The sequence below is a fragment of the Lissotriton helveticus genome, chromosome 8 (genome assembly GCF_964261635.1).
Source record: "Lissotriton helveticus chromosome 8, aLisHel1.1, whole genome shotgun sequence".
Lineage (NCBI taxonomy): Eukaryota > Metazoa > Chordata > Amphibia > Caudata > Salamandridae > Lissotriton > Lissotriton helveticus.
In genome coordinates this window covers 303,650,561-303,674,578 of record NC_136069.1, presented here as the reverse complement: position 1 = coordinate 303,674,578, position 24,018 = coordinate 303,650,561, and the positions used below count along the sequence as shown (strand labels likewise).

The 24,018-nt window shown below is 43.6% G+C and overlaps 1 protein-coding gene across 1 annotated transcript in view; it reads right to left on the bottom strand.

Annotated features, from left to right (window-relative positions):
- MPHOSPH8 (M-phase phosphoprotein 8) overlaps positions 1–24,018 on the bottom strand; it is a 303,929-nt gene that overhangs the window by 166,457 nt on the left and 113,454 nt on the right. Inside the window, exon 4 of the mRNA XM_078657070.1 lies at positions 4,451–5,272. Within this exon, the coding sequence (XP_078513196.1) occupies positions 4,451–5,272 (822 nt within the window). The remainder of the gene's footprint in view (positions 1–4,450; positions 5,273–24,018) is intronic.

Genomic DNA, 24,018 nt, shown 5'->3' with positions numbered 1-24,018 from the left:
ACAGGTGTTCTCCTGCAACGAGTCCTGACTCGTTGCATAGCTGGTATCCCAACTCTTATTTGGTCCAGTGCATACCCCTCGGTGATCTTACATACTTATACCAGGATACCGAAGGGTGTGCAGGGCACTCCAGAACAGTGCATACCCCTCGGTACCCTCACATATTTATGTAAGGGCACCAAGGTGTGTGTAGTGCAGTACATACTCCTCAGTGCCCTTACATACTTAAGTTAGGGAACCGAGGAGTATCCATTCCAGTGCATACCCCTCGGTGCCCTCACATATTTATGTAAGGGCACCGAGGTGTATTTACTCCAGTGCATACCACTCAGTGCCATTACATACTTATGTAAGTGTAAAGACACAGAGGGGTATACACTGGTGTGGATACCCCTTGGTGCCCTTACATACAATGTAAGGGCAAAGAGGAGTTGCACCGCATTACAGTGCAGCGCATACCCCTCAGCGCCCTTACATAAGAATGTAATGACACAGAGTGGTATGCACTGGAATGGATACTCCTCGGTGCCCTAACTTAAGTATGTAAGGGCACTGAGGAGTATGTACTGCACTGCATACACCTTGCTGCCCTTACACAAGTATGTAAGGGCACCGAGGCATATGCACTGGAGTGGATAGGCCTACACAGGTATGTAAGAGCAACGAGGGGTATGCAGTGCTTACTATGCCCCTTCGAAATTCCACAAAATGTGAATGTAAATCTGCAGAGTTCCGTGGAAAGAAACTCCATCCACTCCTAGTTTTGAGACCATTTTATCTGACAGTCAGTCAGAGAATGCCCTACTGTCCTCTCATTTAAAGTTCTGCTGTTTTGTGCATACCCAGAAACTTGTGCTGACATCCTGTGTGCATGTTGAGTGTATGTAAGTGTGCGTGTGGAACATGTGCAGTAGTTGGACTCTGTCGATACATAATTTTGATTACTGAAGTCATTGGGATTCATTTCAGATGACCCTTGTTTAGCATAGCACAAGTAGGACGATGAAGGCAGCTTCCCCAGACAGTGGAAGTGTATTGCCTGTATTCCTGTCGCTGGATGATGGAGATCTAGAAACGGTGAAGTGAAGAAGATGGAGAAGTGTAGCCTTTAAAGAATCAAAGACTATGTTAGCAAGGGACTGCTTGAGTACAGCCATTTAGTTGCTAGTAAGGATGAAGGAGTGAAGGGTGGTACTGAAGTTCCCACTGCTTAAAGTAAGGTTTCTGGGTCAGATTTGCTCTTTTACGTATGCCAGATTACTGCTTTAGAGAAGCTGATCACAGCAGGTGCGTAAACCTCACACTTCATTGTGCCCACATTGTAGGTTCTCCGGTTTAGAGACAGCCCCAGTGATACTAGCTGTGAGAAGTATCACTTTACACAGAGGCTGTGTCTGGAGCACCTTGAGAAGGACACTTAAAGGAGAGCAAGCCCAAACTTTTAAGTTGGAGACAGAGGATTCACATCCCCAGTCTAGAAAGGTTTATAAAAGTGGGACCAAATCATCCCAATTTGTTCCAGTTCCAAACACTTTTGACAGCCTCCCAAAGGGAAGAGAACCTCACCTGAAGTCTGCACTTTATGAACGGGTAGCTGAGGGTCTGCATAGGAGCCTGTCTGGCTGCTGAGAAAGAGTAGTCTGTCTGACCCTGCAGGACAGACTGGTCAGGAGGAGAAGCCCAGCATATTCCTTATCTGACGAACACATAGATAAAGCGGACTGGAAGAGAGCGAAGCCAGGAGTGGCCCTGTACTGCAGAGGGTCTCCTGATCTCTCCATGGTTCCAGGCAAGAACAACAAAACAACTATGTTTTTTTCTGCAGTTTTATATAGAGCGAACCCAACCTGCAGGTATTGGAGCGATTTACATTAGCACCAGTAACATTCCACAAGACTGCAATAGTTTATTGAACACACAGGGAGATTAAGTGATTTGCCCAAAATCACAGGATGTTGAGGCGAGGCTGAGACTCAAACATGGTTCCCTAGTTCCAAAGTGGGCAGCTCTGGCCGTTACGCCACAGCCTCATTGGCACTTTAGCCCAGTGGGGGTCACAACTGCCTTGGTGACTGCAATGGTCCAGTCAGGGCTACAACTGCTTTGGTGATGACATGGGCCTTGTTTCGGCATATACCAGCATAGTTCATAGGTGCAGTCAGGGTTGCATTGGCTTTACTGGCCGGATGGGACCACAGCAACCAAACCTGCACGGTGGTTCTAGGGCTGACAATCTACACTGGTCCAGTCTGGGCAGACTCGTATGTAGAGACACACACACACTGTTTGTTGCCTTCTTGAATGCTTTCATCTGATTACCACATGCCTCAGCCTGCGCTGGAATCAAGTTATTGAACACTGGCTAGTCAAGTGTGACGGAAGGAGACTGGTTCCTACAACAGTTACTTGAATGTAGAGTTCTGAGCTGGTGCCTCCTGAACTACCTCCCGGAGATGCCTATGACTTCTTACCGTTGCTATCCTAAATGTAGCATCGCAGAAAAGGTCGTACTTGACCCAGTCTGGATGGACCCCAGGACATCAGTGACGAGCAACCTCAGCTACCAAGGTTGGAATTCAATAGCCCCTGTATGCCCTGTGGCCCCCTTGACAGGGTTTTGACAATAACATAATCCGCTTGCCATGTTTTTCTGTTGTTAGTAAGCTCCTTTTTCCTGCACCATTGGCAAAGTGGCATATCTAGCATAGTGGTTGTCATGAGTTATGTTGTGTGTTGCATTCCGTAACTGCCATTTTTCACAGATTTTCGGGGTTAGCATTAGCTGTACCAGCACTAACCTCTCGCTGCAGGAGTTGGCGAAATGACCTGGGCAGGCTCTGCGCCTAATCCACTGTGAGAGACAAACTCCTGCTGTACATGTCCTTCAGCTGTGCACTCAGGAGTTAGCCGCAGTGCCTGACTTTTCGCGAGCCCCGTAGCACCTGGCTGTGAATCTTACAAAAGTCTTTTCGCAAACATAGCTTATTTGCTTTGCACAAATTGAGATGTGTATGAAAGTCATAATTTCATTACATAATGGTGTTGTTTGTATACAATAATGTGATGATTTTACCACACTAAACATTCTTTTTACCAGTATTTGAACCATTTGTCCCCATTTCAAGCCTGACTGCCCTTTCGCCAAATTCAGCTCTGGATTGTTTTTCCACAGCACAAAAAAATCATGATTTTGTACAATAATGTGATTTTAAAGATGGCAATTCTTTTTTATCTAGTACCACAATGTTGACCCCAGTATATTTGGGGGTTATGGGGAATGAGAGAGAAGAGATGCCTAGCTATGTCTGCATTCTTCCAAAATGACAAATATCACACAAAACAAACATAGTGTTAAGGAACCCCGATATCGGAGTCCATATGTTCCTGATTTCTGGACTAAACCTGTATTTCTATTGTTACAGTACAGATGTTTCTTGTGTCAACCAACGCAGGACCATTAGAATGTTCTTAATTTGTACAGGATGACCTCACACACTCCACTGGGTGTAATGCTTCATCATCGGTCATCCCGTGTTTGCCAAAGAATACTCTTTTGGTGGGGGGCCCAAAGTTGTACTGAGGGTACACGCAGGGATATGGGGTGAAGGACCCAGACAAGGAATCAAATATAAAAATCCTAATCACATACTCAAAGATATTTCTCCAGCATCAGTCGACACAAGGGACATCTGTGTTGTAATAAGAATACAGGTTAAGTCCAGAAATCAGGACCATAAAGGCTCCAATATTGGGCCTCCATAATGCTACATCTGTTTTGTGTGGTAATCAAAAAAGATGATCTTTTTATCAACCAATCACATTTGTCAAGATAATTGAATGTGATTTTGAAAATCATAGTTTCAAAAGGTTTGCCATTTTGCAGCTAAAATGTAAGCACAGGTACTACCCAGAGTTCCTAGCTGTGATTTGTATAATTTATGGAGCACTCTAAATTTGTGTTTGTACTTATTTATATACAGACAATTTAAAAGACAATCAAAATGCAGATCATGTATTTCCAGAGTTTGATAACTGCTCTACATCTAAAAAAAATATAAAAGACATTAATAATTATTATAAATTGGTGTATACTATCAAAGTGGTCTGTCACATGAAATTCTATACTCTGAAAAAGTTTCTGGAGAGGAGTAAACAGAAAAGGCATACACCTGTATCTTCTGAATAAAGGACTGCAAGCATAAACTGAGATATGCTGCTACTGATGCTGACCAAGCAGTTAGTTATGTAGTGGTTTGTTGCACTGGAGAATAGTTTGTGCTTGAAGTGTCACAAAGCAGGTGTTTTCAAGGTAATATTAGTATCAAACACTAATAAAAAGATGTATACAAAAACAGCTAATCGTATATTATTATTTTCTTTCAGAAACCATTTGTGAACTGTCAATGCTAAGTTATTACTGGCTAAAAACTCAAAATATTTCTTAACTCACCTCTTGAACTGACTCTCCAGGCTTGTGAAACTTCTCTTCTGTGCTCGGTCTAGAATTTTTTTGTAGTACAGCAGAGGGTTTGTTCATCTCAGTAACTGCTTTTATCTTTTCCAGAATCCGTTGCTTTTTGTGAGCACTTTTCTTTTCAACATTTATCTCTTTTACTTCTATGGTTTTTGCTTCCTCTTTCTGCTTTTCCTGTTTTCTTATTTTTTCTTTCTTCTTCTTCTTTTTCGCTTTGACTTGAACTTCATCCTCATCCGAGATTACCATGCCATCTGGCTGCTCATCTTCAGGTTTTGTTGAAGTGGTTTCTTGTTCAGCACCGTCAGATTTTGATTTTGGTGCAACTTCTGGAGTATTACTAGGTTGTAGTTCCATGCTTTCAGTTTCATCTGTCTGCAAATCCTGGGCATTGGACTCAGTTTCCATGGGCTGTTCACTAGGTTTTTCTTTCTTCTGTTTTTTCAGATCCTTCGATTCTTCTTTCATTTTAACCTTCAAGTCTTTTGATTCTACTTTCTTTTTCTTTTGCTCCTTGGACTCGTCTTTTTTAGATTTTTTAACTTCACTGGAGTCTTCCTTTCCATCAGACTGCCTCTTTTTTGATCTTGAATCCAATAGTGAATCATCTGTGGTCTCATCCTCCGTTTTGTGTTTCTCTTTCGTTTTTCCAGATTTACCTTTTTTCTTTTTGCTCTCTTCTTGGGCTTCATCTTTGGTTTTTTTCTTTTTCTTCTTCTGAGAGACATCTTCCTTTGCATCACTCTGCCAATCGCTGTCAGATTCTGCTTCAAAAAGATCATCATGTAAAGGTAGCTTCTACAATTGTAATAAGAAAACGAAAGGTAATCAGTTTCAGAAATATTTTAAAAGATGATCAAGCCGTCCACTCCATTCCCTCCTAAATTATTACTCTACCTATCAATTTTGACAGTCTGCATAACTGAGAAGATAGTTGGGAGAGGTTTAGGTAGATATTCCGTTACTTTACCTGTAACTGACTATCTCAAATAAGTGTTCAATTTATGCCATTTCTTCACAGGCCATGTGTATAAATGGGAAGAGACTAGAAACATGTCAAGTTAAACCAGGTCTTGCCTGTATTAACATGTTACATCTAGTTAAAGTTAACAGCTACCTACTATTCCCACTAGGAAAAACAATAGTTCCTAAACAGCAACTACAAAATAATGGCCCAGACAATGCAGATTAAGTGTGTGGGACAGGACAATATAAAGATGTATAATTAATGTTCATTTCACTTTCCTGGTAACACCAGAAACTTAAGAATAACTTTTGCTTCCATGCCAAACTCACAAGTCAATCTCATGAAAAAGCCCTGTATGACTGGAAAGAAAGTAGCACATTCTCCCTGCATGTTAACCTACTCAGGACCACAACAATGTATTGTACTGCAGGCACAAGACATCTGAATATGGAACCCTAAGGTATGGCTGTAAACCATTAGCCCGCATTACATGTCAGAATATATATATATATATATATATATATATATATATATATATATATATATATATATATATATATATATATATATATATATATATATATATATATATATATATATATATATATATATATATATATATATATATATATCTATCACTCCTTCACACTACTCACCTGGATTGGCCGAGACTGTGCATTCTGGGAATTGCGGTCCCTTCATTCAAACCGGACTGCAGAGTATGACGACATCATAAGGGGGAGGAGATTCAGGTGTTGCCAAGCATTTTAGCAGGGAGGGTTTACCTGGTGAGGCCATGTCTCGGTGATTGGGCGCTGAGGAAGGCTTTGAGAGCCGAAATGCATTCGCCGCCACTGGGGTCCTAAGAAAATAAACGAGCTGGTTTCCTGAACTCCCTCTGGCCTCTGAGTTCTTTCTTTGGGAGGTAACTTGTACGTGATATCTATATATATCTATATATCTATATATCTATATATCTATATATCTATATATCTATATATCTATATATCTATATATATATATATATATATATATATATATATATAATGAACTTCAAAAGCAAACATGTATTTGAACTACTTCATACCAAACAGGATGATCTCAAATCCTTATACATTACAGACATTTTCTTATTTAGTTTGAGGATGATGCACAAGTTACTTACCTTTGGTAAGGCCTTATCTCGTAGCGACTATATCTAGCCACAGATTCTCCACCTGTGAATTCCCCCCAGGTGTCAGACTGGATGCGGAATTTTTTTCGTGAGCAGTACCCATGCACGCCGGTATGTGGCATTGATCGGCTCCGCGTCTGTCATCAGCCGTGCCAGAAGTTACATCATGGTACCTATATAGGCGGCATCAGGCATCCTGATGTCAGTTTCTTTTCACAACTTTCCACACCAGAAAAGGAGAGCCATGAAGAACACGGACCACTGGTGTGTCAAAACTAGGGCCCTGAAAACGGTCTGCCCTGTTCCTAGAAATCAGTTTGCATAGCAGGGAGGTTGGGTAGGCCGGTAAGGAATCTGCGGCTGGATATAGCCTCTACCAGATAAGGCGTTACTGAAGGTAACTGGTTCGTCAGATAGAGACATCGAGCTGCAGATTCCACTCCTGTGAACACATACCCGAGCAATACTGTAGGACAATGCTTTTTTTGGCATGGTCATGCCCACTTTTTGCCCTAGTACTGATGCTTTTCGACTGAAAGAGCACTGGGCTTCAGCTAACCAGGCCCCAGTGCCAGTCCTCTTTCCCTTAAAACAAAAACACATATCTAATTGTACCACAATTGGCAAGGGCTTTAGCACCCTTGTACATCCCTAGTAAATGGTATCCCTGGTGCTCAGGGCATGGGTACTCCATAGGGTCCCTAAGGATTTCAGCATGTATTATGCAACCATCAGGGAACCACACACAAATTGCATGCAGACCGCCACTGCAGGTTGCGTGAAAAGGCGCAAACACTTCTGAAAACACAACATGGCACACTCCCCGTTTGCCATGCCCATACACACTGCATATGAGTGGAGTGGTGTGGCTCACTGGTTAGAGGCGGCAGACCCGGGAGCAGAAGTAGGCCCGGGACCAGGGTTCAATTCCCGACGCGGCAGGGTCCTGGACCAGGGTCAGCAGACTCGACAATTCTCGCCTCGGTGCCTACTCTAACCTGGGGTCCCACTCAGCAACTCTGGGCATTAGCTTGCCTAATCTCCACAACGGCCCCATCAACGCCGGGGATGCCTGGCTTCACCTTGGGGATTCCCAGTAGGGACCATCCCACAGGGAAAGCCAGGACGGGTTCCCCAGCGGTATACAGCGCTGGGACGCCCCTTTGCTGGGGCAGCTGTGCGCTTTACAAGTGTACGACATTTAACATTTATTTTATATACTATATGTAAGTCACCCCTACAGTAGGCCTTAGAGTCCAAAGGCAGGGTGCATTATATTATATGTGAGAACATATCTGCATGAGCAGATATGCCCCTGTGATGTCTGGTTTCTTTGCCAAGACATTGCAAGTGTTCAGGAAGCCATCTTTAGTATATGTACTGGGGACTGGTCATTACGAGTTACCCAGCTACATAATGGCTTGACTGAAACTAATGGTGTTTGGCAACAAACACCTTGTCTTGAAAAATCCATTCTGATGCCAGTACTGGATTTGCCCTCTCATGCACAGAGAGGGTACTTTAGAGGTGCCCCCTGAATCCTACTAGGCTCTTAGTGTGCTTGGTGACTGGTATCATCCACCCTGCAGGTGAGAGATCATGCCCCCTTGAGGACAGAAACAATGTCTCTGAGGACAGAAACAATGCCTGCTCCGGAGGAAGGTGTTCATCACACCTCCTCCAGCAGGATGGCTAGTGTGTTAGTATATTAAGGCCAGAGGCTTCAAACCTTCTACTGCCTTTGATACGCAACCCCGGCTTCCCCCAGACCTGGGAGATGCCACCTCCTGTCCTGAGGCCCATTTGGCACCAGGACCAGTGAGAAAATGAGCTTGTCAGAAGGAGTGTTCACTCTCAGTCTAATCATACCCCTAAAGTGGGCTACCTGGAGTGAACAACAAAAGAAGGGTTCCACCATCTTGCTTTTAGTAGCACTATGAACTATGGGTCAGATTGATGGCCACTCTCCCCAGGAAGTCGTCATATAGGGGTGTAGACACCTCAGGGGTAGATAGTCCATTGGCTACTAACTTACATTCCCCTGAACACACCTAAATTCTGTATTTTAGTGCCCCCTGTCACCAGGAACTCTGATTCATCTACTGGGAACAGAAGAAGGACCAATAAGAGCCAAAAATGCAAGAACTGTCAACCAGCTCCAGATCAGGCGCAAAACCCTGCCAACCTGCTGTTGTCTCAACAAATGCAAATACCCGGCCAGATAAGCAGCTGTGCATCCTCCTAAAGCCTTGGAGAGCTCCCAGCACTTTGCCAACCAGTCAGCATCTCCCTTGAAGTGGAGGGGCAACTTCCCCACAGTCTGCAGCCACTGACCGCATCTGCCCGGTACACTATTCTGCTGACCACCCCGGGTCCAGCAAGGAAGCAGCACCCCAGGAGAAACGCTTTGTGGCTCCAAGAGGTCAGCCCCGTCTTCCCAGCGAGGTCCGAGTCCCTAGACCCTCGAGGAACACCCCCAGCACCAATACCCTTGGTACCAGAACCCTTGCAGTAGCCAGAGCTTGTTCAGTGTCCAGTCAGGACACAAACTCAGCCAAGACCGACCTACCGATGAGGGACGTGGGCACCACGGAGGCTAGCACAGAGAGTGGCCCTGTTGTTCTGTTTGCCCCCCCATCACCAGGTCAACCCCAAGAAGTGAGAGGCTCCAATGCAAGCAACCCGCCATAGGAAACACATATGCACCCGAGCCCCACAGCCACAGTCCGAGCCAACCAACAGTGCTCCCTTGCTTCAGAGACCCTAAAGAGCCAAGCCCCACTTTGGGTTCTGCTGGACTTGTACCCAAGTCCCCACTTGCAGCCTTTTCTGTTACAGGTTTCTCCATAGACTTTAACGGGTGGCGTTTGAAGCTACCATGGTGACCAGCAACTCTGCACCCGGACGCACCGGGGCAGGTAAATCCTAAATGCTGGTGATTCTTTGTACCTTGGCCACTAAACACCTCAAGTTTACAACAGTAACCCTGAAAATCGTTTGTAAGTGTGCCTATGTAGTGATTTTTTCTTCGAAAGGATAAAAATTACCGCGGGAGAGGCTCACGACTCAAATCTGACAGCTGTGATTCTCTACTGTCTTACCTGCAAAAATGTATCACGTCTAAAAGACTTACATCATTCTGATCTTGGTGTCTAAAATTATATGAAAATCTGCGTTATTTTTCCAAATTGGTCTAGAGTTTCTTCTTGATTGGGAGTCTCATTTATTGACTGAGTAAAACAAATGCTTAACACTACGCTCTGATAAGCTTAAACTGCTCGCCCACACTACCACTAACAGAGCACGTGGGATTATTAGTTTAAGCCCTCTAAAACAATAAGGGTTGTCTGGACTTTCTACATAGTGTACCTCATTTTGGTGCACTACATAAAAAGCCAGCTTCCTACAAATACCATCCCCGGAGGAGGGTCTGCAAACTAATTTCAAATAAGAAAAACCTGCAGGACCGAACGGGCACAGAGCCCATCCCTGCGGACCAGACTGTCCAGACAGTAGTGTTTGGTGAACGTGTGCAGGAAAGCCCACATTGTTGCCTGGTAGATATCCAGGAAGGGAACTTCAAGTGCTAACGCATTGCTCGCAGCTTTAACTCAGGTGGAATGAGCCCGCAAACCTTCAGGAAGTTGCTTCTTTGCCAGTGCATAGAATATTTGCATGCAGAGCACAACCCATCTGGAAATGGTTTGCTTCTGCACCGCGCAACCTTTCTTCGCACCAACATACCCCAAGAATAGTTGGTCGCCCACCCACCCAGAACTCTTGTGGGTGGTCAAGGTAGAATGACAATGTTCTTTTGGGGTCTAGACGGTGGGGTTGCGACTCTTTTTGAGGGACATGGAGGAGCATAAAAAGGTAGGCATGGTGATATATTTAGAACATTTTCTGAAAGATTCTTAATGTTCATTAAAGATATTCTTATTAATTCGAGAGTGTGTACTCTGATATTTTTATTTTATATGAATTCTTTGTCACTCAAAACATATTCGTTCGTATCAAATTCTAATGTAATTTTCATCATTACAATTAGCTTTGATACTTTAGTTTATACACATCTCAAAAAACATTTATTCGGCGATAGTTGTGAATGTTGGCCCAATGCATTTCGAGACGGGTGTCTCCTCTTCAGGGGCCTCTGTGAAAGGATAGGTGAACATATATAATTGATACATAATATTTACATTCATAATACATCAATAATCATTTGCCACTGTCTCACTTTTGAGTATGCCACCATTCTTAGGCTTATACTGTTTTACCTTCTATATACAATTTCAAACACCTAAGGGTGTATGCACGTTATGCTGAAGAAGCACTGTGTGAATACTCTTGACATTTTGTGGCATGCACCATGCATACTAGTGAATACAATCTCTGATCGATGCCTGGGTGTTCCTACTGTGATGCATGCAACTTATTTACACTTTAATATACCTCCAATAGAAATCAGTGATTGACCCTGTATTTAAAAATTGACGCGGGTGCTTATTTTAAAAGCCTATAGAGCATGCTGCTGGTGGTTTAAAACGGACTGCTAATGATAAAGACCGAGACACTCACATGTTACGGGTTTCCAGATTCTTCAAAGTTCACAACTGCTTTAATATTCGAACGCACACTAGGGAGTATAAATCGAGTGTACTATCAGAATAATCACTGAGTTTCTAAGTCGGGTTAGTCCCAGGATTTTTGATATCCGGTCCCGGTATCCAATGGCTCGGATTACTTCTTCCCTTGTCGCGGGTGTTTTGTCTGTGACATGGTTTGCCATAACGAAATATAAGGACTAAGAATAGGATTCCTGCAATTAGTCCCAAAATTAGGGGAACTCCTCCAAAAATCGAATGGATGAAGTCTGGCAAAATACCCAGTGGGACTTTGAAAGTATCAATGACATGATGTCTGACCTAGTGATGTCTGCTAAATTTACCAAACATGATTATTTGCAGGGTTCATCTAATTATGATAGTATGTACTGCTACAACCACTATGGTAACCATTTTTTACATAAATCAGCACAACCTAGAAATGTTTTAAATTATAATCAATGGGAACATTGTGCAACCCCTCCAAAAGGAAGCTCAAGAACCTTTTATGACAAATATTCATACTTTTCAGGGTTCAACACAAGTAATGCTGAAACATTTTATTTCATATTGTCAAATAAGACAGGAACAAAAACCATGCTTACAAACACGAAATTGATATATTCGGACTCATTTTTTTAACAAATGAATACATTTGGTTTTGATTATTGGGACAAAAATGTTGAAGTAAAAAGTGTTTGGGGTACAAAAGAATGGCAAGTACAAGGTATAGAATCTCCAATACGAATTCGAATGTCCACCGCCGACCGAAATTCTGCCTCTAGAACATTACGGCTGTATAATATATACAGACGGATCAGCACAACCCGCAGTAGGAGGTAAACAAGCTTACAGTGCTGCGTGTGCGATTGTAAAAGGTCGCTGGCACGATGGGAAATTCAAACCAGCGGTCACTAAAACACAATCTCTAGGAGATTGTACAGCTCAGCGAGCAGAACTACTAGCATTTAAGATGGCGCTTGAAAATACAGATCGGGAATTCCCCACACTCATAGTGTGTGATTCGTATTATTGCGTTCAGTCTTACAATGAATACTTACAGATCTGGCTTCAGAATGGTTTTAAGGATGCAAAAGGAGGCACAATCAAGCATAAAATGCTTTGGGAACAAGTAGTTCTTTTACAAAAGGAACTACCAAAGACTCACGTGATACATACACTGAGTCATCAGCGTGATGGCGTTCACGTTGCAGGGAATTCATTGGCTGAGACAGCCACAGCGGTAGCAACTAAATCGGCTTCCGTAGCTAGAAAAAAGCGTGCAGTAAAATACATTGACGGTGAAACAATGCTGGCGGTGAAAACGTCATCAAAAGGCGACTGCTCAGCGTTACCGATCAGTTACCCACTCAAATATACATACATAATCGATGCGAACTCCGTTCCTTTTGCTCGAATCCCTGGAGTGGGGGATAGAGTAATTCCAAACAAGGACAGGAGAACTTTGTTAATAGCAGACGCACATATGGGCGAGGGTCTCAGACACCTCAAACTAAAAGATTCTCTGGAAGAACTACAATCAGTGTACTGGTGGCCAGGCATGAGCCTGCATCATCACACCTTTGTAAAAAAATGCCCGGGCTGCAACAGAGATCGCAGCGGCGAGAGGAACGGGGTAATACCATGGCGTTTCACTCAATAAGGGCTAAACAATAATCAGTGAAACAAGTGTAAATAATGCGTCCCATTAACAAATAAAGACTAGTTTCCACTTATAAATGTAGACCCCAGCACTCGGCTGACGTCGGGACTGTTATACAAAGATTTGCGAGTCTAAATGGCATATACGCTAGGAGCATGCTACGTTTGACCAATGTTTTCACTTTAGCCCTCAAGCTTGTGGGAAAGCACGGCCAAATGAGCATAGCGAAGCGGGATTCTTCTCACTTCCTTCCTGAGGGATACGGGATGGTGTAAAGAAAAAACCGTGACATAAAGCAATCTATAACAGCAAAGGTATTAGGTTCGGGAGCTGGGTGGGTCAAACATCTAATAAGTGTTCAACGTAGTCTAAACAACTTGCCAAGAAATTCTCTGAGGGGATTCAGTCCGTACGAATTACTGTTTGGGACTAGGATGCTAGTCTTAGATCTTGACAGTCAGACTTCAGTGGTGAAAGAAAAAAGCTTTTATATCAAAGACGGTTTGACTATTTTACAGGACTTAAACGAAACAAGAAAAGACCTGAGCAACATAAAGTTGAAACAACAACCACTGAAGAACCACCACCTGTCCCAGCAAGACCTGTCTGGATTCCAAAAATCGGGGATCTAGTTAGAGAAAAGATCGCGGTAAAGAAGGAATTTGGGCCTTCTTACAGAAAAGCAGTTCCTGTCTTGTCCATCAACGGGACGAGATCAGTTGTACTACCGCCACTTGCTGGTAAAAAGGAGAACCGAGTTATATCCATCGACCTGGTAAAACCACAATCATGTGGCCGATAACAAACAGTAGGCCAAGTGGACTCCCGATAAGTAGTAGAACACCGAGGTTTGCTAAAAGTTCAGAGGTGCTAACTAAAAGGCTAATCACATTCGAAACGCCTACAGAACAACAACAAGGACTATGCAACAATGCAATGGAACTCACACCTCTGAAAACCCAAATAAAAACATTTAGTAGAGACACACCAACCTACAATGAAGTAACAAATGAATATGCTGAAGCTGCAAGAAACAGTAATCCTGAAGCAATTGGAACAATAGACAGAACGGCATCCGGCTACTTCATCAACTTTGATGATTCTTCTGAAGATCTAAGTGAATCAAAGACACAGCCATCAACAAAAACTTTTAAAGATAAAGCTAGGGAACTTTTGAAACCGCTGAAAGAAACCTATCTGATTTCTCCATGGATTGAATTTTGGGTGTCCTTTGGTGTATTTATCCTGATACTTTGGCTCATCATGATACTATGTTTGGGACGCTTCATTGAGGGAAAATATGCTAAAATGGACACAGCAAGCCAGAAAATCAACTTGATCCTCAAGCCACACACGTCTTCACACGTCAAGAAAAGAGAACTTTCTTCAGTCAATTTCACAGCCAATCCTATACCGGGTGGGGTAGCATGGGACAATACTGACTATGAAATTTATGGTCCGGTCGAAATCCTCAAATATCCGCACCAAATCAAGATCTCGTTGAGTGACTTTGTAAAACCAAACTCATTTGCTGATGATTGGGACTTTGAAAGTATCAATGACATGATGTCTGACCTAGTGATGTCTGCTAAATTTACCAAACATGATTATTTGCAGGGTTCATCTAATTATGATAGTATGTACTGCTACAACCACTATGGTAACCATTTTTTACATAAATCAGCACAACCTAGAAATGTTTTAAATTATAATCAATGGGAACATTGTGCAACCCCTCCAAAAGGAAGCTCAAGAACCTTTTATGACAAATATTCATACTTTTCAGGGTTCAACACAAGTAATGCTGAAACATTTTATTTCAAATTGTCAAACAAGACAGGAACAAAAACCATGCTTAAAAACACGAAATTGATATATTCGGACTCATTTTTTGAACAAATGAATACATTTGGTTTTGATTATTGGGACAAAAATGTTGAAGTAAAAAGTGTTTGGGGTACAAAAGAATGGCAAGTACAAGGTATAGAATCATTGTTTAGAGCCTGCATGATCCCAGAACAAATTATATTCTTGAATGAAACTATTCAACAAACTACCTGTCTTGGATTAGCCAAAATCAAAGACTTAAATAAACCGTCTATTCCAAAACCAACAATGAACAGCAATAACTCTGCAGATGAAGAGATAGACGTAAACTATGTATTAAACCAAAACAGAACAAATCCTGATTGGAAACAATGGTTAATCTGGCCCACAGATACTAATAACTGTTAAGACAGATTCCTGAACAAAACACAGGGGTTCAAATTGACCAGGCCAGACCCTAGATATTCCCAAAGACAACACCCAGGGATAATCACCACCTACAGTGTGGGCAAACTCTGCCTTCAATGGCTAAAAACTTCCACACTGACAGAAATTAAGCAACACCTAACTTTACTTACTGATGGTGCTGACTTGCGCGATTTCATTATGGGACCACGCAAACAGCGTCAAAAACGCTTCATAGCAGCCTCTATATATGCAGCTTACAACGAGGCCTGGAAGATAACTCAAATTGAGACAGCAGAAAGTATACGGGAAATTGACCGTATTAATTTGGAAAAATCGCTTTCTGTAGTGGACAATGGGTTAATGACTGTCCTCCAGAACCTTTTCATTGGACAGCATTGTGTCATCAGCAATCGACATAATATCGCAAGACTTACTGTTGTTACAACACGGTCAGTCTCAATTGCGTTCCATTGTACAGCTTGGCTGGACGTTACAAAACCTGCGTTCAGGCTATGTGCCTTGGCGTTTAATCAACACAACGTCACTATTCAATATCTTTAACCTTACTGATAAACAAATCAGTATGGCACAAAAGGGTGCTGATTATACAATCCTGAGCATTGAGAAACTCGAGAGATTACCATTGACAATGTCAGAACGACCTGTCATTGAATGGATAATACATGGGATAATTAATATTCCAATATCGACTTTCAGGTTTCAATACTGCCAAAAATATATACAGGCTGGCATGTACGAAAAATTGGGAAAAGGGTACATTAAGACAACATGGAACTTGCCCTATTCACATGCATGTGTCAGTAATAAAGGATAGAAAGTGTTTCTTAGTGGCAATAATTGTGCGATGTCACTAAGCGGTACACTTCTGTGTAATGGAATTAGTTTGCATGGAGCCTGTGAAGGGAACTCAAATAACCTTTCATGTCACCAGCTAGGCACACCTGCAACAGAGATAGAACCATTCTTTAAAAGACTCTATAACGGGAGTTACATTCTAATTGTGGATCGCAGATGTTGTAGTCTACTGCCCGGGGTTCCTTATCTCGTTAGTACGACTGCGAAGGTCATGTGCTGTGGACGCTTATTGTTCCCCAGCTCCTTTCCAGACAGGGAGGCAAGGGCATGGCCTAACTTGAAAATTACTTCTATTCGAGTTGATACTTTAAGCAGAATGAAAACAGTGCTTCTTCAGACGCCGACCAGGCTCACGTCATCAAAAGAAACGTATGATCTCCTAGTCGCAAGGACGACTGCAGAGATTCACTCATTGTTATCAACTAATTCCCCCATACATTTCGCAGAAATCCTGAATGAAATCTTAAATATTTCTGATACCAGTGGAGTCTCAAATGTATTTAAGACAGTATTTTCGATGGCATTAACACCATTCAAAGCCATACTGGGTATTTTGCCAGACTTCGTCAATTCGATTTTTGGAGGAGTTCCCCTCATTTTGGGACTAATTGCAGGAATCCTATTCTTAGTCCTTATATTTCGTTATGGCAAACCATGTCACAGACAAAACACCCGCGACAAGGGAAGAAACAATCCGAGCCATTGGATACCGGGACCGGATATCAAAAATCCTGGGACTAACCCGGCTTAGAGAACTGAACATGACTTGGTTTCTTTCATTTCGGCCGATATGGCAAAGATGTGTTTTACCTGTATTAAGGTGCATGCTGTGCGGAGAAGAATGCGTGTTGGACACCTGTCTGACGCTGCAATCGGATGCGCCAATGGATGCAGAAACATTGTTGGGTCCGGTAACGGCTCATGCATTGTGCTGCCCTCAACGGCTGCCAATCCTGATGACGGCATTCGTGGAAACTTCACCACTATGATTAAGGGGTAGTGAAGATCAAGATGAAAGCAGCATCGATCAGGTACGACCTTCTGTCAGCAATACTAATCAAAACGTCAATGGAGACAATCATGCACATGAATGCATGGTTACATCTTTTTCCGAGTTAGTGGAACTCTCACAGGAAGCTGTTGACAGCTTTTTCAGCAGTCTCAATGATATGATGTTCTCACCAGAGCAGAAATAATGACTCTTGAACAAGCTAGCACACGGCGTTCCCGACACCTTGAATTTGGCCTTCAACTTTAATAATAAAGTAGCAAGATCAACTTTTCCTCCAGTCCACGGACAGCAATTTTTTTAGCAGCCCCAAAATATATTTTTTTTAAAATTTTACGGGACACTTTTCTTCTGCTTAAAGTAGGAACTATTCTTAGAGAACTAATTTCTGTTTTTAGAAACTTCATAGACATTAGCTGCAGGCTGGTATGCTCATAAATATTTTTGAACTGTGATGAAGTGGTCTCGAACTTTTCTTCTGTATTAAGAGCCATTTCATGTGTAATTCTCATATTCGATTACTAATAATGTATACATGCGTGATTAATTTAGCATTAGTCTACTGCTTAAGTGCATATAGTACATATGGCTATTTTATTTTCCCGTACATTACACAATTTCGAAATGCATTATATGTATTTTGGGGTGGTAAGGTATACACGATACTCTACAGTATGTTTTACTATGCCTAGATTCGTAAATATGGCCATAGTTAGCGTGGAGTGGGTGTGATGTATTCCTATAGGTTCTGTATCGATCCCCCTATTCCTGACCCTGTTCTGGTTAACAAGTTAACTAGCAGCCATCCCATGATGCAGAAACCGTTATCTGATTACGCCAGACCACGGCACAGGAGCGCGTTATCTGATTAGGTCATAACGCTTGCCATCTAATTAGGCAAAGCAATATTCCTCCAGCCCCTGATAAGGCATACGGAGTTCTCAAAACAAATCAAACCTATGACAACCTGGGAAAAACCCTGCGGCCATTGTTTTGATTTCACCGAGAACTTTAGTAAAAGAATGTGCTAACGACCAGCTCGTATGACATCCTTAATGACTTATCTATGTCCATCCTTACGTTAATCTCGGCACCTTACAGGTATAAATATTACCGATATTGCCTTAAGCAAACACACGCGGTGGTGACGAGATCGGAGCAGCGAGACTTGCCGAAGCCCAGCAGAGAGCGAAGCCCACTGGCGCTGCCCCGCCTTCCTGACGCGCTGAGAACGAGACGCTGCCTTTCTCCTGCCGAGAAATCCAGCTCCGGCGCTTCCGAGCAGCCCTCGCAGGCAGCTTGGAATATCGAGACCTCAGACGAGAGATACCATCCCTCAACCATCCTAGATTCAAGGTACAGAACTGAATAACCCCTTGCAGAGAATTCTTGAGTCAGTCACTTGGCAAAACAAACTTAACTTAAACTGCTACTTTCTATCCCCGCCCACATATTAGGCTTAGGTCAGGTACACTGGGGTAGGCGTAGTTAGAAGCACCAGTTGAGTACTATTAGTCAAATGTATATGTGTATGTATATATTCTGTCCATTTTAAATAGCATATGGCTTAGAAACCATATCAATGTTTTTACAGTATTATTTTATAATTCTGCTTTTATTGTATGCACTTTACTTAACCATAAGTATTGCAATAATATCGATCCATTTCTCTTGTACGAGAAAAGAGACTGATCAATAAATAACATCTTTTATTGAACACGCCCGTCTCTTCCTTTTCTCTACAATCTGGTGAAACTAAGAATGCACGTACTGACTGAGTAAAATAAGTTGTCTTTTGTTTTCACACGACTCTAGAGATACACTCTTGATTAGGGGAGAGCAAAGTTGTCATGTTCTATGGTTGTCAGAAACTAAATCCCTTCTTGTCTATCCAGGGAGGTTCAACTCCTCCTTGCCTATTCGAGAAAGTTTCTAGTGAACTCTGAGCTAGCTGGCAAACCCAAAACTTTAAGTCTAATATCGACAGTAGAAGACCTAGTTAACGTCTGGTCTAGGTCTATACTATTGGAGGTATTATTCCAATGCGCAGAGCCTATTGGGATAATAGGAACTACACTACATGGCGCCCAATGTGGCGCATCCGATTGTAGCGTCAGACAGGTGTCCAACACGCATTCTTCTCCGCACAGCATGCACCTTAATACAGGTAAAACACATCTTTGCCATATCGGCCGAAATTAAAGAAACCAAGTCATGTTCAGGTCTCTAAGCCGGGTTAGTCCCAGGATTTTTGATATCCGGTCCCGGTATCCAATGGCTCGGATTGTTTCTTCCCTTGTCGCGGGTGTTTTGTCTGTGACATGGTTTGCCATAACGAAATATAAGGACTAAGAATAGGATTCCTGCAATTAGTCCCAAACTCCTCCAAAAATCGAATGGACGAAGTCTGGCAAAATACCCAGTATGGCTTTGAATGGTGTTAATGCCATCGAAAATACTGTCTTAAATACATTTGAGACTCCACTGGTATCAGAAAGATTTAAGATTTCATTCAGGATTTCTGCGAAATGTATGGGGGAATTAGTTGATAACAATGAGTGAATCTCTGCAGTCGTCCTTGCGACTAGGAGATCATACGTTTCTTTTGATGACGTGAGCCTGGTCGGCGTCTGAGGAAGCACTGTTTTCATTCTGCTTAAAGTATCAACTCGAATAGAAGTAATTTTCAAGTTAGGCCATGCCCTTGCCTCCCTGTCTGGAAAGGAGCTGGGGAACAATAAGCGTCCACAGCACATGACCTTCGCAGTCGTACTAACGAGATAAGGAACCCCGGGCAGTAGACTACAACATCTGCGATCCACAATTAGAATGTAACTCCCGTTATAGAGTCTTTTAAAGAATGGTTCTATCTCAGTTGCAGGTGTGCCTAGCTGGTGACATGAAAGGTTATTTGAGTTCCCTTCACAGGCTCCATGCAAACTAATTCCATTACACAGAAGTGTACCGCTTAGTGACATCGCACAATTATTGCCACTAAGAAACACTTTCTGTCCTTTATTGTGTGGTATTGTGGTATTGTGGTATACTTCTATAGCGCAAACCTGTCACCACCAAGGGCATCCTGGCGCTTCGACCCAAAATCCAGCAGATTCAGCAGCCTAGCCTGTTCTAGGGAAGAGGTGGGGTTTCAACGCCTTTCTAAAGGCTAAAAGATCCTCAAGGCTTCTCAGGGATAATGGAAGGGAGTTCCAGAGTTTGGCCGCCGCTACTCTAAACGATCGGCCACCCATCCTCACTCTCTGGAAACGTGGAACTACTAATAGCCTGGATGAAGAGGAGCGTAAGGCTCGCGATGGGAGGTACCAGGCAAACATTCTCTGCAAAGGGATTGGGCCCAAGCCGTGGATAGCCCTGAACACAATGCACGCTGCTTTATAGCAAACGCGTGAATGGACCGGCAACCAGTGGAGTTCCTGTAGCGCTGCCGTTGCAGAGCTGTAGTAAGGGCGGGAGAGGGCAAGTTTGGCAGCCATATTTTGCACCCTTTGGAGCTTGCCCAGAAGTGTTACCGGGGCCTCCAGAAGTAGTGCGTTACAGTAGTCGAGTCGACTTAGGATGGTACTTCGCACTACTTCGGGTCTGGCTTGCTCAGGGAGGAGGGGTAAGACCTTGCGCAGCATGCGGATCAACATCATGCACGTTGAGGTGGTTTTATTTACGTGCAGGTCCAACTGCAGGTTGGGCCCAAAAGTAACACCCAGATTACGGGCCGATCGTGCGGCTGACACCGACTCTGAGAATGACAGAGGCCAGAAGTCATCTGGGAGATCTCGGGGAACTCGGTCGTTGGAGCAGTACAGGACCTCTGTCTTAGTTCCATTGAACTGTAATGAGTTCAAACGGAGCCATTCCGCTGTCGCCTGCATGCACCGGTGGAAAGTCTCCAATGGGACTGCACCCTGTCCCTCCAGTGAAAAGACCAGCTGGGTATCATCCGCATAATTAAATGCGGAGATCCCAAAAGATTTAATGAGCTGGACTAGAGGGCGGAGGTAAACATTAAAGAGTATAGGGCTGATGGCTGAGCCCTGAGGTACTCCTTGTCCTACTCTCCGCTCCTCTGAACTGAAGGGGGGGAGCGAGACCCGTTGCTGACGGTTGTCCAGGTAGGAGATTAACCAGTCCCTGGCCTTATCTTTGACCCCGCACTCTTCCAGCCTCGAAATCAAGGTGGGGTGGCTGACCGTGTCGAACGCGGCCGACATGTCGAGCAGCACCAAAAAGGCTGCCCGACCACTGTCGACTCGCGCCCGCAGATTGTCTAACACAGTCACCAACGCGGATTCCGTCCCATGAGCTGGGCGAAAACCGAATTGCGTCTCGTCCAGCCAGGTGTTCCCTTCTAAGAAGCCGGACAGAGTGCGGGTAACCAATTTTTCCATGATTTTAACTGGAAAAGGAAGCAGGGAGATTGGTCGGTAGTTGGAAAGGCAAGCAGGGTCAAGCGTAGGTTTTTTTAGAAGCGGAGATACCACTGCCTTCTTCCAGCAGCCCAGTACCGTCCCTGTTTCAAACGACTGGCAACAGATGGAGTGCAAGGGCTGGAAGAGATCCTCCTGAAACACCTTCCAGAGTTTTGAAGGAAGAGGATCAAGAGGCGAGCCGGATGAGATTGTTAGGGCTAGGCTGCCAAACTCCTCCAAGGAGGGAAGGGGAAAGCTTCTCAGCTGGGGTCGACTGGCCACAATCGCCGGAGCTCCCAGGCTGAGGGCCGGATCCAAGGAGGGAGGGGAGAGGCTACTCAGCTGGGGTCGACTGGCCTCGATCGCCGGAGCTCCCAAGCTGGGGGCCGGGTCCAAGGAGGGAGGGGAGAAGCCACTCAGTTGGGGTCGACTGGCCTCAGGCGCCGGAGCTCCCAGACTGAGAGCCGGGTCCAAGGAGGGAGGGGAGAAGCCACTCAGCTGGGGTCGACTGGCCACAATCGCCGGAGCTCCCAGGCTGAGGGCCAGGCCCGAGGAGGGAAGGAAAAAGCTACTCAGCTGGGGTCGACTGGCCTCGATCGCCGGAGCTCCCAAGCTGGGGGCCGGGTCCAAGGAGGGAGGGGAGAAGCCACTCAGCTGGGGTCGACTGGCCTCAGACGCCGGAGCTCCCAGGCTGAGAGCCGGGTCCAAGGAGGGAGGGGAGAAGCCACTCAGCTGGGGTCGACTGGCCTCAATCGCCGGAGCTCCCAGACTGAGGGCCTGATCCTCTGGTCGGGGTCGACTGGAAGGCGTGGTCGGAGCTTCCAAACAGAGGTGAGCAGCCCTCTGCAGGGGTCGACTGTCCACCTCTTCCGCAGCTCCCAGACCAGTGGTGGACTTGACTGGGTCCTGCAAGCCCTCCAGGATTCTTTATTACTGACACATGCATGTGAATAGGGCAAGTTCCATGTTGTCTTAATGTACCCTTTTCCCAATTTTTCGTACATGCCAGCCTGTATATATTTTTGGCAGTATTGAAACCTGAAAGTCGATATTGGAATATTAATTATCCCATGTATAATCCATTCAATGACAGGTCGTTCTGACATTGTCAATGGTAATCTCTCGAGTTTCTCAATGCTCAGGATTGTATAATCAGCACCCTTTTGTGCCATACTGATTTGTTTATCAGTAAGGTTAAAGATATTGAATAGTGACGTCAATTTCCCGTATACTTTCTGCTGTCTCAATTTGAGTTATCTTCCAGGCCTCGTTGTAAGCTGCATATATAGAGGCTGCTATGAAGCGTTTTTGACGCTGTTTGCGTGGTCCCATAATGAAATCACGCAAGTCATCACCATCAGTAAGTAAAGTTAGGTGTTGCTTCATTTCTGTCAGTGCGGACGTTTTTAGCCATTGAAGGCAGAGTTTGCCCACACTGTAGGTGGTGATTATCCCTGGGTGTTGTCTTTGGGAATATCTAGGGTCTGGCCTGGTCAATTTGAACCCCTGTGTTTTGTTCAGGAATCTGTCTTGACAGTTATTAGTATCTGTGGGCCAGATTAACCATTGTTTCCAATCAGGATTTGTTCTGTTTTGGTTTAATACATAGTTTACGTCTATCTCTTCATCCGCAGAGTTATTGCTGTTCATTGTTGGTTTTGGAATAGACGGTTTATTTAAGTCTTTGATTTTGGCTAATCCAAGACAGGTAGTTTGTTGAATAGTTTCATTCAAGAATATAATTAGTTCTGGGATCATGCAGGCTCTAAACAATGATTCTATACCTTGTACTTGCCATTCTTTTGTACCCCAAACACTTTTTACTTCAACATTTTTGTCCCAATAATCAAAACCAAATGTATTCATTTGTTCAAAAAATGAGTCCGAATATATCAATTTCGTGTTTGTAAGCATGGTTTTTGTTCCTGTCTTATTTGACAATTTGAAATAAAATGTTTCAGCATTACTTGTGTTGAACCCTGAAAAGTATGAATATTTGTCATAAAAGGTTCTTGAGCTTCCTTTTGGAGGGGTTGCACAATGTTCCCATTGATTATAATTTAAAACATTTCTAGGTTGTGCTGATTTATGTAAAAAATGGTTAGCATAGTGGTTGTAGCAGTACATACTATCATAATTAGATGAACCCTGCAAATAATCATGTTTGGTAAATTTAGCAGACATCACTAGGTCAGACATCATGTCATTGATACTTTCAAAGTCCCAATCATCAGCAAATGAGTTTGGTTTTACAAAGTCACTCAACGAGATCTTGATTTGGTGTGGATATTTGAGGATTTCGACCGGACCATAAATTACATAGTCAGTATTGTCCCATGCTACCCCACCCGGTATAGGATTGGCTGTGAAATTGACTGAAGAAAGTTCTCTTTTCTTGACGTGTGAAGACGTGTGTGGCTTGAGGATCAAGTTGATTTTCTGGCTTGCTGTGTCCATTTTAGCATATTTTCCCTCAATGAAGCGTCCCAAACATAGTATCATGATGAGCCAAAGTATCAGGATAAATACACCAAAGGACACCCAAAATTCAATCCATGGAGAAATCAGATAGGTTTCTTTCAGCTGTTTCAA